The sequence below is a fragment of the Corticium candelabrum genome, chromosome 14, assembly GCF_963422355.1.
Source record: "Corticium candelabrum chromosome 14, ooCorCand1.1, whole genome shotgun sequence".
In the NCBI taxonomy this organism is placed as follows: Eukaryota; Metazoa; Porifera; class Homoscleromorpha; order Homosclerophorida; family Plakinidae; genus Corticium; species Corticium candelabrum.
Window position 1 is genome coordinate 7,928,350 of NC_085098.1, and position 15,000 is coordinate 7,943,349.

The following is a 15,000-nucleotide window of genomic DNA, read 5'->3' on the forward strand; positions in this document are numbered from 1 at the left end:
AGCAGCTGAGTTTCTTTTATTTAAATATGTTTTCTGTTGGCTTGGGCATACCTGTTCGAGGGGGGCAAGTGTTTTGAGAGATGGCAAGATTCTTTGTGTGTCTAGCGACTGTAGTCTTGCAGAAAGATGGATTCAGTGATCAAGTGGATGATGTACTCAGCGTGCTGTGTTTGGACGTCCGCTGTTTTTTGCGCATGCGCATGCTGAGAAATAAGATGTCTACTGTTGCCCTGTGCATATCCGTGTCCGAGGGACACGCGATTTCAGAGATGGCAAAGATTCTTCGTGTGTCTCGCAACTGTAGTCTTCGTGAGGTGTTGCAAGAGGTTGGATTCGATGATCGAGTGGACAATGTACTCATGCAGCATGCAAACTGCGACGACAGACACTTTCTTCAAACATGATGATTGATAATAATTAAAAAAATAAAAATAAAAATAAAAACTCCGCCCACCCGTCTTTTTCCTCTGCATGTTACCCCAATCAGACAATTTTTTCGTTGTGGCCTTATAATATTATAATTAATAAAATACCACTTGTTTGCCAATTGGCAATCTCTGCCAGATTTTTATTACATTTTGTTATCTACTCATAATAGGAACCTCTCTGACATGCTGCTGTCTCCTCTTTGTGCAGCTTCTACTTTGCTGGTGACAGCAAAATCAAAAAATAATTCATTACAATGTATATGTTAACCACGGGATTTCTTGTAGTATTCGCTGGCACTTTTGCAATTCTAGACCATTGTGTGTAACACATTGCACTTTATGCGTAAGAGACCTACTAGACTAGTACGCTGTTTTGTACATGAAAGCTCTGAGATGCCTGTGATAGTGGATTTACACTCATTTAATAAATAAACTAGTCTATTTCAGTTGATCCTATCCAAACTTCAAATTCCTCCATTAGTGATAGCATACAGTTGTCTTTATGACAAGTGGCACTAGACTTGCTTTGATTTTGTCATTGATTTTTTGTGTGACGATTTTTGTCTCCATCACAGACAAATTAGCAGACCCAAATATATATGGTTTTTACATTTTGCTTTCATGATTTGCTAACGATGATACAGCTAAAACATACAATTTCACACTAATTTGTTTGGGAGCATGTTTGACCTTTGGTTAGCTAATTTGAGGAAGTAAGTGGTAGGGCAAAGAAAATTAGCTGTTAGATCAGGTATAGGCACAACAAAGTATGAGATTGTAGATGAGTGTGTAGCAGTTTTACAGCTAGCCCCAATGATTTTACTTGCACTTGTTTTCACACCTGTGCACATGTAGTGCCTTTTCGCTAACTACAGCAAGCTTACCAATTATTATATGATTACAAAGTAACCTTATCACAGCAGGTGGCTATACTTAATTGGCAACAAACATGCAGGCAAAGGAAAAAGCAGTACGTGCTAATAAATTGTTCATTCCTTTTCCGCTCTAGCTACACAAGGTACTTGAACAACAAAAGGGCAACCATTTTAAACCATTCCTATTAGATAGAGCTTGTCCGAACACAATCAGAGTTGATCCATCAAGTGGCAAAAATGGTCGGACAATGTTCGATGTCCGACCGTTATTTTGAGCACTGCAGTACTCATTTAGACTTCTGAGTTGAGAGAAGCAAATGTGTGTTAGTTTCTTGCTTAAGGAAATTATGCCATAGCTCGCCATCACTGTGACTTGAACTTGTGACTCTTCAAGGTCCCGGATGTAAACACTCCATAAGGTGACTCTCTAACCAACTGAGCTATCGCACCACACACACAAAATGGACAAAATGGACAAATGTCAAGCCCTCCACGTCATTCGTGAATGACGTCAACCTTAAAGTTAGTTGCGGAGATAGCCCCCCTGAGACAGGGCCTCCATGCGCTACGTGGAGGTTTAGAGCCAGCGCTACAATCCACCTGGAGCTTGGCCAGAGTCATCCAGGGGCACTGACTATGGCAAAGCTTTGGGACTGGACAACAAGGCCCACAAGTACCCGTCTCCTGCATGATGTTACTGCTAAGCCAGTGGTCATGTCCACCCCAGTCAACGACCAGGTACTCATTTATACTCCTGAGTCAAGAGAAGCAATTGTGTGTAAGTTTCTTGCTTAAGGAAATTATGCCATAGCTCGCCATCACTGTGACTTGAACCTGCAACCCTGCAAAGTCTCGAATGTTTTCAATCTCCAAATGCATTCTAACCAATTGAGCTACAGCACCACACACACACACACACACACACACACACACACACACACACACACACACACACACACACACACACACACACACACTGATTACCGAGTGGTTCATCAATTAGTGAAAGAGATGATGATGGCTTTGACTATGATAGACACCATGTAACAAAGTGAGTTGGTTTACTGTGGGCTTTAAGTGCTCCTTAAGTGTACTTACTGATTTGTCTTCAATTGGATCCTTAGGAGGAGAGAAAGAACATGAGTCTTCGACTAGAGGATCCTGTAAAGAAACAAGAATTAAATGAGGCGTGAGAATGAAATGATGTGATAATAGTGTATAGTGTTGGTGACGATTGAGTAAAAGACATACACAGATACATACATACATACATACATACAAACATGCACACACACGTACATCAGGGTTCTCGCTACGTGGGTCGGCGCGGGTCGGACGAGCCCACAGTTGCCGGCTTCCGCCCCACCAGCGGCCTTGCCCGACCCTTGCTGTGTGGATGAACGCCTAAAACGCTTTTGTACTGTAGTCATCTTTTGTATTATCCGGGTAACCGTCAATTTGTTGCTTCCCCGGCTTTGACTTTGTTTACGACATGTCTATTCGTCGGTTCTTCAAGCCTGCTGATGCTCTTTCGTCGCCGAGATCGTCGCCGAAACGACCAAGACTACAAAGCGATTCGTCCAGCGAATCGGACGTCGAAATCTCGGTCAAGTTGGAAGAGGAAGTCGCACAGTCCAGCGATGAAAGCGAAGTCGAGCTGCTGTCAACAGCTGACTCTCTGGGCAAGAGTTCCTCTTCAAAGCAGTCGTCGCGTTCGCGAAAATCGTCTTCGTCGACGTCATCGAAGCAGTCGGTGGGATTTCGTTCCGAGTGGCGAGTTGGTCTAATGGAATGGCTTCGTTACGACAGCCAAAGCAAAGACATGCTTTGCGTTTTGTGTCAGAAGCATGACAAGACCGCCGATCTTACAGACTGAAGGAAGATACGTTAGATGCTTTATTACGGATCGCAGTGGAAGGTCCAGATGTTGCCGAGTTTCCTTTTCACTCGGCTGTGAAACTGTGGGCCAAGAAAAAAAAGAGACGTATCTTTCGCGATAGGTGATAAGCTTAGTCATTATGGTTACTCTCGCACAATTCGATTGGCGAATAAAAGTACAAAAATGACGACGCCTACCAAAAACAAGACCAGGCCCCCCCCAAAATTTTTCGACGCCTTCGGCGCCGACCCACTGACTACTTCTCCTGGCGAGAACACTGGTACATATACATACATACATACAACACATGCACACACACATACATACACACACGTGCGTGCGTACACACACACACACACACACACACACACACACACACACACACACACACACACACACACACACACAGCCTGATAGCCCACGATAGTAATTAAACGGCCAGATAACCATGACGTCTACCTCTCCTGTCAGATCCATCAGTTTGCTCCGTAAATCAAACAACGTAACTCGAAGGTCTTCATAGCTAAACAACCAACATACACTCCACACTCATCCTTTTACTTGTTAAACTAAGACACAAGTTCACCTCGCTCGTTTGAGTGCTGCCACCCATTCTTGTCTGTCTTTATCAGATAAACAAAAGAAAGAACAAGGAGAGCTATCCGACTCAAACACTAAATAAACAAAATTGATCAAAGAAAGAGTTCTGTCTGCATGTCTCTGTCTAGCAAGAGATGGAAATACATGACAACAATAGAATAAACTCCTATCCGCCCTACCTACAGTTTACTCTATTGATTTCATAAACTACAAGGTGCTAAAAACAACCACAAACATTGAATCCCACGTTGAGTCAGATGTAGCGCTAGACAATGACAACGCACTGCACGAGTTTCCGTCCACTCAATTTAGTAATTCGGAACCGTTTCCGGTCTGATGCGTCTAAGAAGACGCTGATGATGAGTCAGAGATACGAGAGAATCCCACTAAAGCTCTCTGTCTGTTTATCATTTGTGTCTCAATCGCCAGCCCAGATTTAAATGGATCTAATTGTCTTGAGAGATTGCCAGGCTTCTTGCCTCCTTGTCTGCGCCAAGCTCTCTGCCCTTACCCAAAGAGAGCCGTTCCAGGAAACAGAATGAGACCATACAACAGGTGATATCCCTTACTGACACACTCACTCACTCACTTACTCACACAGAACAAATGCGAACGGGCTCTTCTCATTGGACGGATCTATTCGAACGCGGCAATTCTCCAATAGCAACGCTCCCACGGGAATTGAAGTCTGTCAAAGAAAATTGATGAAAGAAATGTATTAGATGAAAAGGCGGGAAGAGATAGATTGACCTTTTCTTGTGTCTTCAGGTAGAAGAGAATATTTCCTTTGAGTTTAAACCAACGTTGAACATAGTCTAGAGCAAGAAAGACACACCTCAACGCTATTATTCATGATCTAACCACAAAATGTCCCTCAACTGCGTCTCCGAAACAGTCCTGTATATTCTTTAATAAAAAGAACTCCTTCTCTGTCGAATCCCTCTTCACACTTTTCAGCAAGCGCATATAACGCCTTTTGGTTGAATCTCATCCTCACCACGCCCTAACGCATCGCGCATGTTCAGTCAAAATGGCGGCGAACGAGATGGACGAGGCGAGACACTTGTGTAGTAGAACGAAACAACAACTGATAGATTGTTTGAGGGCATCCGATTGTGTAAGAAAGGTAGGTTTAGACGTGCAATCATTGTGATACGAAAACATGAAAGAAATTTCTATACAAATATAATTATTTTTTAGTTGAACATGACGCCTAGAGAATGCATTAAGTGGACGAGCCCTGGTGTGGACGAAGATTGCAGAGCCGTTCAAAAATCTTTTTTTGAATGCAAGAGATCACTGGTAAATATCATGAATTTTGATATTTAGTTAATGACTTACCGTCCACTGCAGTCTAGACACATTAGATACACAAACGTTGTGAAAGTACACCATGTTTACTGAAACGTTAGCTGGTTCACAGAGGCAATAAATAAATTTGAACCTGTTGGCCCTAACGCGCGTTATTTGGGCGTGGCTAAGTGGAAACAGTTATAACGAGAAACTTCAAAGACACATCAATAGTATATTAATTGATTAATTATTTAATGAAAATTGGCTGAATTGTGAGTCACTTGAGAAAGGGTCTGGTGATGGATGCTCCACTAAAAGTGAAGTCGCTGTCGTTTAGTGATGGTTGCAGTAGTTGGCACATGATAGTTGTGTTGCTGACTGAATGGTCGGTAATGGGTTATTGAAGAATGGTGTAGAGGTTTTCGAGTACGAAGGAAGATAAGAATGCGTATTAACAATCAAACAGGTTGTTGGAAATGCACCTAAACGTGCATAGACAGGCAGACAGACAGATGGACAGACAACATACATACAGACAGACAGACTGAGAAAATGTCTTAGTACCAAAATGTAAGACAGAGACATTGGCGACTGACTGTTCTCTTTGTGGTTTATTGGCATTTTTAATCAAACTCTAATTGCTCGTTTACAATAGAACAAACAGACATGTTTGCTTCTAGTCAAAAATGTTTGCTATTTAATTGACCCCATTTTGGTGTACACCTCCAACCTTTCTATTTCTGTTCATCACCCACTCAGCTACCACGCAAACTGTATTTCTGTCCACCTGTTGAGCCTACAGTCATCTAACAACCTCAAATTAACCATCAGTTTATGTATGTGACCTACGCATGTATCTACAGTATTCTGTTTCTCTTTTACAGATCGACATGCGCACGAGGTTCAGAGGCAGTAAATGGACATAGTAAAGTATACAAACATAAACTCTATTGCACTATTCTCGCTTCTCGGAATTGTTTTCACGCCCAAGATGTGGGCCATATTGACATTAAGTTTTGCCCAGTTTTGGTTCCAATTGTCAGCAGGTTCCTAGAGCGGTCTTTCTGGCTACTTCTCTTCTTCCTATTTCCTTATCTCCCATCCGTATGATCTAAACACAATAGTAGCGACATCAATTATTATAGAGGCCTTAATTCTGGTAACAAGTGATCGCGTTTCCAATCTTGGCTCGTTCCTCTGACTTCCGTCTGGTTGGCTATGCTGCACGGGCTGAGACCGCGAGGGCGTAGACGTACACCATGTGGAGGCCTGTCTGTGCGTGTGGGCCGTGTGAGAATGGCTTCATACTCCCTACCGTATCGTCTGGCGGAAAGCGGTCACCAGCAACCGCTACCGTGGTAGTCATGTCGCTAGCGATCCATTGCAACTGATAAAACCACCAAATAATATATGGATACTATTGATTAAAGAATATTAGAGGAGAGGAATTGTGGTGGCACTTGATGCAAACAGTAAACGCTTAAGAGTGGCAACAGCATGGTTGCGCTCTGTTCGTGTGATAAGGAGACCGTAATGGGTGAATAGAGTAATCTAGTCGTGCGGCTATTAGCGATTATGTCCCGTCCGTTCTGTTTTGAAACTATTAGCGGCAATGACGCCTAATGCGATTATGCGATGCGCTTATGTTCCGTGCTAACACATTGCTGTAAGGCTACAGCGAATCAGACAGTAGAGCGGCCTCGAGGTCGGCGCTACTAACAAAACCCTCAAAGGTTGTGAGAGACAAATGAGAGGAGGGCCGCCCACTAATTAGAGCGTTTGCCTAGCTGAACAACTCGGTATATAAGAACTTCTTCTTGCACTCAACTTCATTGGCACTCTGGTCTTCGGTGATAATCTCTCTGATTCGTGTAGACTGTGTAGGTGTCTTGTAAAGATCCGATGGCAATGGCTGCTGTTGATACTGTCAGATGCGAATCTAGTGCGAACCTAAACGGATCATCTGATACGACCACTTCTCTGCTCAACTTCGTCAACGTTGCGTCGACAAACATCAAGCTGGCAATGGATCGCCCGTGCAAGTCAAGACGCAAGGTCAATCATCGACGCTACCTTCAGAAACACTTAAGGAGACCGGCATCTGCAGGGAGAGCATCCTCGGCCGGTGTCGATCAGTTTGCTCTCAACTTGGCGTGGATGAATAACCCCGCTAAAGCGTGCGCCAATGGTGGTGTCAGTCCCTATGCTAGACAGCAAAACCAGACGCCTGCCGCAACGTCACGACAACTTCAGGCGCGTTACCAACAGCAAAGAGGCATCGAAACCTCAACAAACGCTGGCGACCAGCTGTGTGAAGTCATAGCCGCTCTCGATTGGCTCGACGCTGACGTGGCGGAGCTGTGGGACAAATGGTCGGACGGAGACGCGAGCTCTTGCTCGGGCAGTGACGGTGCACCTTCGCCTCTCTCGCAGCTCTCGGACAAGGACATTAGCGATGTTCTCACTACGAACCCCGATGCTTCTCTTTCCTCATCACTTCTAGAGCTGCTCGACCTGCCTGAGAAACCATACGAGTTGACGCTAGGCAACAGTGCGGCGTTAGACTATCAATACCAACAGCAACAACGAAATGCGTGGCCACAGTTGGGAAATTGCGGCGCACAATGGCCGACAAAGTCACAGCAACCCACACCGACCTTTACATCTTCGGGCACGAAGCCTCTTTCGCACTACTCGCCTTACACAATCGGATATCAGCAGCAGACAAATAACTTCCTTTCCTGCCGGTTTCAGTGAAAGATGACTAGAGGTAGGAATTGAAAATAGTTTACTACGGAAGCCACGACAAAGCGCTGGAAGCTGCCGCCGACCGAGACTTCGATTCGGAGACGTTTTAGAGAGACAGGAAAGACAATTTATAGATTTCTATCAATTTTATAAGTTTTAACGCTATTTGCTGCTTTTGCACGGTAATTGCTGTTAGTTTTCGATTAATATGATGTGTATGGCACCGGTTGCCACAACTCACACTGTCGGTCAGGTCTCTCTATTGCGAATGCGCTGGAAGCCCAATGTGGATATGACGTCGATCGTGAAAAGCATATTACGAAATTGTTGTTCTTGGAATTTCGTTGTCGCTTAGAGGCGTAAACTCGTACCGTCTGTTGAGATGAGACCGCAAAGGAGGCGCCGTTGATGCTTATAACTCTTTTCATCGTGTCGCATGCGTTAGAGTGGTCATTTCTTCAGCTTTGCATTTGATGTCACCAAGCGACTGTTGCTGTTCACGCTTGCGTTATGTTGGAGTGCACTTTTACTGACGTCACGAGCGGCGGCAAATGCAGGCGCCTGCTGTATGTGACTACTCATCAAGTCACGTTTCACGCTCTTTTTGAAAAATTCGTTGGTGACAGTCGCGTCGCCTGCCAATACCGCCGCCGAACCGTCTGGCACTCGACGACGTGTCAAACTCTATGACAACAAACGGTTGCTCGTCACTGCGTGCAGCTCATAACCAAACGTCGTTCTTTGCTTGAAGCGTCATGAATTACACTGCGTGTTCTGACTACAGCTACCCTTACTCTCATAGCGACGCGGATTTTTCCCACGTGGCGTGCAGTTCCGAGTGCTACCAACAGTCGCAAGAGAATGATGCTGCTCCATCGCTCAGTAACTTCATGCTCGCCGCGTCGGGGAATTTGAACATACTGTTGAGGAAGCCGAGAAAGTCACGCCGCAAAGTGAATCTGAAGAAGTATCTCGATCGGCAACTCAAACGCCGCCTCTCCAAGCTCAAAACGATTGGCAAGTCAGCAGCAGAGCTTTCTTCATCATCTCTACGAACATCCGTGTCCGAAGAGAGTAAAAACATTGGATGGGATTGGTTGTTGGATGACGATGATATTGAGGATGAAGAGAACGAGGACGAGCAACTAAGAAACGCGAGAGGACCATCGAGAGGAAGCGCAAAGTCCAAATCAATAAAAAAGACAAGAAATGGCGGTTCTAAAACAAACATTCAATCAAGCTGGAAGGCATCCACTCGGCCTCAAGCTCCGCTCCAACACAATCACGAGACAAAAAGTAAGGCAACATCTCTACACCAATTTCAGCATCAGCAAGTCATCAATGACGCCTTAGGAGAGAACATCTTGGACCTTCTCGATACAATTGGTGACAACGTCTCTGAGAATAGTGACTCAAGCTACACTCTATCCGATGGCTCCCTCTATTCGCGTCTACCACACTCCACCTCTCCAGTTCTCGAACATACATCTACTCCTGGCTATACCTCAACAGTTTTACCTCCCATCTCAACACTCACCACTCCAAGCATGTATAGTCAACAAGAAATTATCCATCATCAACATCAACATCACCACATGTCTGTACCCACACCTTCCGACCATTTCATGCAACAGCAGCATGTCTGGACGGAATACACAGCCACCCCGTCTCCCCCATTGCCAGTCTTTCCTGCACCAGCAGATCTGCCATTGCAGCTGGCCAGCATTCCGACTGAACAGTTGCTGCCTCAGACAGCCGTATACTACTAGACAAGAGAGCAATATAATATACTATGTTATATACTAGCATATCCCAACAGTCTGTACTCGAATAGTCTTTGCTACCGGTGTAACTTACAGTAATAAACAATAATAACAAGGTGACACCATTGTTTCACATCCCATTGTATGCAGGCCCCCCTCCCGGTTCGGGTACAACCCAGTTGATATTCTGAGTCGGATCCTTGATGTCACACGTCTTACAATGCACACAATTCTGCGCATTGATTTGCAGTCGTCGTCCCTGCCCATCGTCAGTGGCAACAAACTCATACACACCAGCAGGACAGAATCTCTGCTCTGGACCGTCATAGATTGCCAAGTTGTGATCAACAGGCACACAGTCATTCTTCAGGGTAAGATGTGCAGGCTGGTCGGACTCGTGGTTCGTACCACTCAACGCCACAGATGACAGCAAGTCGAAACTGACCTTCCCATCTGGTTTGGGATATTCGATAGGTTTTGATTCATTTGCTGCCTTGAGGTGTTCAGAGTCAACACCATGGTGTTTTAATGTCCAAGGCTCTTTCCCACGTAAAATAAAATATACAAGTCCCATATATAGTATACCTCCATAGAGACCGAGAGACGTGTTGAAAGCAGGACGGATGTTACGCACGCCTTTTAGCTCTTCATACACCCAGCTGGACTGTAGACGTGACTCGTAGCTTGATAGAAGCAACCCTAAAGAGATATTTATTGTTCGTCAATTCAGTGCCGAGACGAGGAATGTGAGAGTCTGCCTGTATGAAGTGAAGGAAACAAGGCAGCTGGACAGGCAGATGGACTCTTAGACAGATGAAGAGGTATGAACATGGACTCACAACACACAGATGGGTACATGGAAATACACACATACATACATATAGACAGGCAGACAAAGAGGCAGACAGACAAACAGACAGACAAACAGACACACAGACAAGCCAACCAACCAACAGACAGACAGACAGACAAACCAACCAACCAACAGACAGACAAACAGACACACAGACAAACCAACTAACAGACAGACAGACAGATGAGCAACACAATCACTACACACAGAGCACCTTGCTACCTCATCTGTCTCAACCAAACAAAGACACTCGCTTTCAATAAGCAATACAACAAACGTGAATCAACCTTTTGTGTTATTGTCATTCTTGCTTGTGATGGCCTCGAATGCACTCTCGGCTGCCAACATGCCGCTCTTCATCGCTGTATGAGTGCCCTTAATCTTGGGCATGTTCATGAAACCCGGACTACAACCAATCAACGCTCCACCAGGAAAGACCAATTTCGGTATTGACTGCAAACCAAAAAACAATCATCAATATCGGACATTCATCAGCCATCTCTCTGGCTAACAAATTGCTACGCCGGTCGCTCGTGCAGTAACGTGCAATGATGAAAACAAGAATTTCAAGCAACTTAACTCGACTAGGTCAGTCTATCACAGTCAGTTTGTCTGTCGTTTTGTCTGTCATTATGTCAGTCATTTTGTATTATTGTGTCTGTCATCATGACTGTCTGTATGTATGTATGCCCATCTGTCTGTCTGTCTTTATGTGTGTATGTCCATATGTCTGTCTGTCTGTCTGTTTGTCTGTCCGTCTGTCTGTGTTTCTGTCTATTTGTCTGTATTTTTGTATGTATGTATGTCTGTCTATCTGTCCGTTTGTCTGTCTGTATTTTTGTATGTATGTCCGTCTGTTTGTCTGTCCATGTTTCAGGCTCTACTCCCTCTACAAAGTAGCCATACATCTAGATGACCCACATGTGCTGAGCAAGCAACACTATCTATAGCCCAACAATTAACCACACACACACACACACACACACACACACACACACACACACACACACACACACACACACACACACACACACACACACACACACACACACACACACACACACTAATTAATGCAGCACTGAATTAACTCATCAGACAGACAGACCATCGCTGCTCCGTTCAGTTAACCACATTAACAAAGTGATCACTCTCTTATCTCACTCCACCAGACAGTATACATGGAAATGGTTCCCCCTATGAAGCCCCCCAACCTCGTTCCTGTCACTCCACAGCTGCTTGCACAACAAACACATACAAATAGTCACAGAAATCGTGCTCATTCCATTAGTCTGTGTATTGGAATGTTTGCTGCCATAAGGCTCCCCATAAACAGAAGACATAGAGTCAACAGCTGACGGATTGGCATGCATGGATGGTTAAGTATGTAAAGTAGATAGTCAGGTAGTTGGATAATGAGATTAGCAATGACAACATGAGGATATGCATTGTGTGGGATGTACTTGTGTGGGTGTACTTGTGTGTGTGTGTGTGTGTGTGTGTGTGTGTGTGTGTGTGTGTGTGTTTGTGTGTGTGTTCGTTTGTCTGTCTGTCTGTCTGTTTCTCTGTCAATAACATACAATTTCAAAGATCAAACTATAATATTTCCACCAGTCAACGTGTCCGTCTGTCAGAACACAATTGATATCTACCCAAACTGCTTTACTTCATAAGCATTTTGTTCTACCCCAGCAATACACACACTACACATGCACGTCCACTTCAATTGAATTTTTAAAATTTCTTAATTAACTTTTTCTCCTTTATTTAGCATCTCTGATACCTTAACTTTTTCCTGCTTTTTCTATCTTGGTGAATGGCACAAATAAGCCCAAAAATTAGTTAAATAAAATACTCTCTGTCTGTCTGTCTGTTTGTCTTCCTGTCAGTCTGATATGTTTTTTTGTGTCTCAGTTAGTCAGCATCACGGCACTGGAAGGCTTCAACCAACCAGCAGCCATACAGGAAAACACCACACCTCATGAACTCATCGACTGTACAAGCACTTAATAAATTATCCATATTCTTAGTTGCTACACGGAAATGATAAGAAACGAGACAATTAACGTGATCAAACAGAGCTGACTAAGTGTGTGTGTGTGTGTGTGTGTGTGTGTGTGTGTGTGTGTGTGTGTGTGTGTGTGTGTGTGTGTGTGTGTGTGTGTGTGTGTGTGTGTGTGTGTGTGTGTGTGTGTGTGTGTGTCAATACAAAAGTGGATCCACTAATCTATTGAATGAGAGACCACACCCAAACGATCTAAGCAATGCCACTCAGTAATGCCAGCCAATTTGTGACTGATCATGATAAGCCATGAATACTCTATTTCTTGTTATTATTGATTGGGAAGCTCTACCTTAGCTTCCATCTACACAGAAATAGAAAACTTCTAAGCAAAAATGTTTCACTGCAGGGTCACGCTGTCAATAGAATTCCAAAAATCTCCGTTTCAACAGCTGCCGTCTGACTTGCATTCGATATGCAGTTGAACTCGTTGCATCATATTAATTCAATTTGTGTGTATCTAGTTTGTTGTTTCCTGCTTCCTTGAATGAGTGTGTTGCCTGGAATGATGCCATATGTGAGTGAAAATTCAATATTGTTGATACGTTCTTCTGTCCTTCTCATCCAGGATTTGTATACAAAAATGTCAATAATAAGTCGTAGAAATCGATCATCGATTTGTTTCTTGGCAACTTTTACTGCAACGAGGAATGCTGATACATAACTTTAGTTATATTTGATACTTACAACCCGTGGAGCACAGCGGAGCAAACTCGTAAAGTTTGGTGTGTTTGTAATGTTTGTACGACTGTCTGTCTGTCTGTCTGTCTGTCTGTCTAGCTTCGAAGCAAAGAGAAGATTAGAAAAAATCAAATATCAAGATGAAAGGCTACCAACTGGCAACCAAATAATCTTTAAGCCTTTAGTCATTGAACACTTCGGTAGATGGGGTGATGAAGGAGACCAATACCTACGTTCTCTCGGATCTCAATCTTTTGATAAAAATGGTCGGTGCAACTCGGCACAATTTATGGATCACTGGCAGAAAAGGTTGAGCATTCAATTACAGCGATGCAATGCCAGAGTAATCCAACGCAAGATGTCATCCTTGGGTTGCAGAGTCCACGCAAAAACAAGCCACTTTCATCTCCAATAATTAGTGTTGTAATAACTGGACCCTCTTTGGGTTCTTTAGTAGTTAGAAAATGTAATTTTTAGTTCTCAGGTGGTTCAGTAGTTGATATCTGTCAGTCTGTTTGTCTGTTCATCCATCCATCCATCTGTCTATCTATCTATTGGTCTGTTTGTCTGTCTGTCTGTCTGCCAGTCTGTCCATCTGTCTGTCTGTTTGCCTGTCTATCTGTCCATCCGTCTGTTTGTCTGTCTGTCCATCTTCATTTATTGAAACACAAACTGTACGTTACATTTCTAACACTAAATGCAAACATGCTACTGAGGTCAGCTTTAGTTTAATGCAAACTACTTTGATAGTCTCTATCGTATATGTCCTCATCTACTTCTCCAGGGAAGATACGAGTCAGCTTGTGGAGGATAACTTTAGTGTTACATCATTGTAATATTATTGAGAAATTTTTTCCTCCAAAAACCTCTACAGTTAGCTTCATTCATATAGCCTTCAATGTCTCTTGATCTTCTGGCTAGTTTGTTTAAATAGTTGGTAGCTTCTGATCCCCAAGTTCCAAAATGTTAAAATACCAGAGGAGTGAAATTGAGGCTTGATGTATTGCCAGCATGTTGTTGTTTTTCCTATTTGATCATCTTCCTTTCGTCCCTTCTTGCTGCAGCAAAACCTTCCTCTAAAGCTGCCTGCTTTAAAGCGTCTTGGCTGAAAGGATGAGCCATAGCTACATCAAGGTCATAGCTACACCCAGAGTCATACACAACTATGTCTGGTCTATTCTCATTTCCAGAGTAACGATGCCAAGGTTCTTTCTCATGATGAATCTTTAATTCATGTAGACAAGTGCTCCATGCATTTACAATTTTATCATGCTGCCACACAGGCCCACCTCCATGTTTGCATGTAAGAAGATGATATTCATCTGCCACCTTGCCACATTCACACTGGATGTTCCAGTTGACTGTCTGTCTGTCTGTCTGTCTGTCTTTCTATGCGTCATTCAGTCGGTTTGTCTATTTATCTTCCTGACTATAAATAAATAAACAAATAGATAAACCTGTTCACTAGCTACATGACATGCCATGTATCCTACTGTTCAAATAACAAAAGTACTGCAGTGTAGTTACCTGGAATCCTCCCTCATTGAGAGCACGAGCTCCATACGCAAGTCTCTCCCCTCCTTCGAGAGTTAAACGAACAGAAGGATGAGTCTTGAAGCGTTGGAACTCCTTAAACGGACTACAACAACAAAACACACGAATGGCAGCTCTCCACTGTGTGTGTGTGTGTGTGTGTGTGTGTGTGTGTGTGTGTGTGTGTGTGTGTGTGTGTGTGTGTGTGTGTGTGTGTGTGTGTGTGTGTGTGTGTGTGTGTGTCTTACTTGAGAAAAGGATTTGTATAATCAAGACCAACCTACACAC

At 43.7% G+C, this 15,000-nt stretch overlaps 5 protein-coding genes across 5 annotated transcripts in view; 3 read left to right on the top strand and 2 right to left on the bottom strand.

Moving 5' to 3' along the window:
• Window positions 1–4,784, bottom strand: part of LOC134190254 (uncharacterized) — an 8,233-nt gene extending 3,449 nt beyond the window's left edge. The window contains exons 1-7 of the mRNA XM_062658698.1: window positions 4,662–4,784; window positions 4,533–4,597; window positions 4,380–4,470; window positions 3,769–3,856; window positions 3,642–3,705; window positions 2,402–2,464; window positions 2,288–2,330 (exon numbers count right to left, since the gene is read on the bottom strand). Coding sequence (XP_062514682.1) covers window positions 2,288–2,330; window positions 2,402–2,464; window positions 3,642–3,705; window positions 3,769–3,856; window positions 4,380–4,470; window positions 4,533–4,597; window positions 4,662–4,773 — 526 coding nt within the window. The 5' untranslated portion in view covers window positions 4,774–4,784. The remainder of the gene's footprint in view (window positions 1–2,287; window positions 2,331–2,401; window positions 2,465–3,641; window positions 3,706–3,768; window positions 3,857–4,379; window positions 4,471–4,532; window positions 4,598–4,661) is intronic.
• Window positions 4,778–6,099, top strand: LOC134190256 (cytochrome c oxidase assembly factor 5-like). Its single transcript, XM_062658700.1, has 3 exons — window positions 4,778–4,908; window positions 4,983–5,084; window positions 5,960–6,099. Exons 1-3 carry the CDS (start codon window positions 4,813–4,815, stop codon window positions 5,999–6,001), a joined length of 240 nt encoding a protein of 79 aa, XP_062514684.1. The 5' UTR covers window positions 4,778–4,812; the 3' UTR covers window positions 6,002–6,099.
• A 124-nt stretch (window positions 6,100–6,223) lies between these two features.
• Window positions 6,224–8,063, top strand: LOC134190255 (uncharacterized). The gene has a single exon (XM_062658699.1). The coding sequence runs from the start codon at window positions 6,978–6,980 to the stop codon at window positions 7,830–7,832; it is 855 nt and encodes a 284-aa protein (XP_062514683.1). The 5' UTR covers window positions 6,224–6,977; the 3' UTR covers window positions 7,833–8,063.
• A 435-nt stretch (window positions 8,064–8,498) lies between these two features.
• Window positions 8,499–9,592, top strand: LOC134190253 (uncharacterized). Its single transcript, XM_062658697.1, has one exon. It carries the CDS (start codon window positions 8,579–8,581, stop codon window positions 9,590–9,592), a length of 1,014 nt encoding a protein of 337 aa, XP_062514681.1. The 5' UTR covers window positions 8,499–8,578.
• The window catches only part of LOC134190249 (electron transfer flavoprotein-ubiquinone oxidoreductase, mitochondrial-like), a 15,414-nt gene continuing 9,989 nt past the window's right edge, over window positions 9,576–15,000 (bottom strand). Inside the window, exons 11-14 of the mRNA XM_062658691.1 lie at window positions 14,961–14,992; window positions 14,707–14,818; window positions 10,727–10,892; window positions 9,576–10,285 (exon numbers count right to left, since the gene is read on the bottom strand). Coding sequence (XP_062514675.1) covers window positions 9,717–10,285; window positions 10,727–10,892; window positions 14,707–14,818; window positions 14,961–14,992 — 879 coding nt within the window. The 3' untranslated portion in view covers window positions 9,576–9,716. The remainder of the gene's footprint in view (window positions 10,286–10,726; window positions 10,893–14,706; window positions 14,819–14,960; window positions 14,993–15,000) is intronic.

Bases quoted from the DNA above. Each gene is read 5' to 3' on its own strand.
- LOC134190256 (XM_062658700.1), top strand. From the start codon at position 4,813: ATGGCGGCGAACGAGATGGACGAGGCGAGACACTTGTGTAGTAGAACG. The intron at 4,909-4,982 runs GTAGGTTTAGAC...ATTATTTTTTAG, and splicing joins CATCCGATTGTGTAAGAAAG to TTGAACATGACGCCTAGAGA. The intron at 5,085-5,959 runs GTAAATATCATG...TCTCTTTTACAG, and splicing joins TTGAATGCAAGAGATCACTG to ATCGACATGCGCACGAGGTT.
- LOC134190255 (XM_062658699.1), top strand. From the start codon at position 6,978: ATGGCAATGGCTGCTGTTGATACTGTCAGATGCGAATCTAGTGCGAAC.
- LOC134190253 (XM_062658697.1), top strand. From the start codon at position 8,579: ATGAATTACACTGCGTGTTCTGACTACAGCTACCCTTACTCTCATAGC.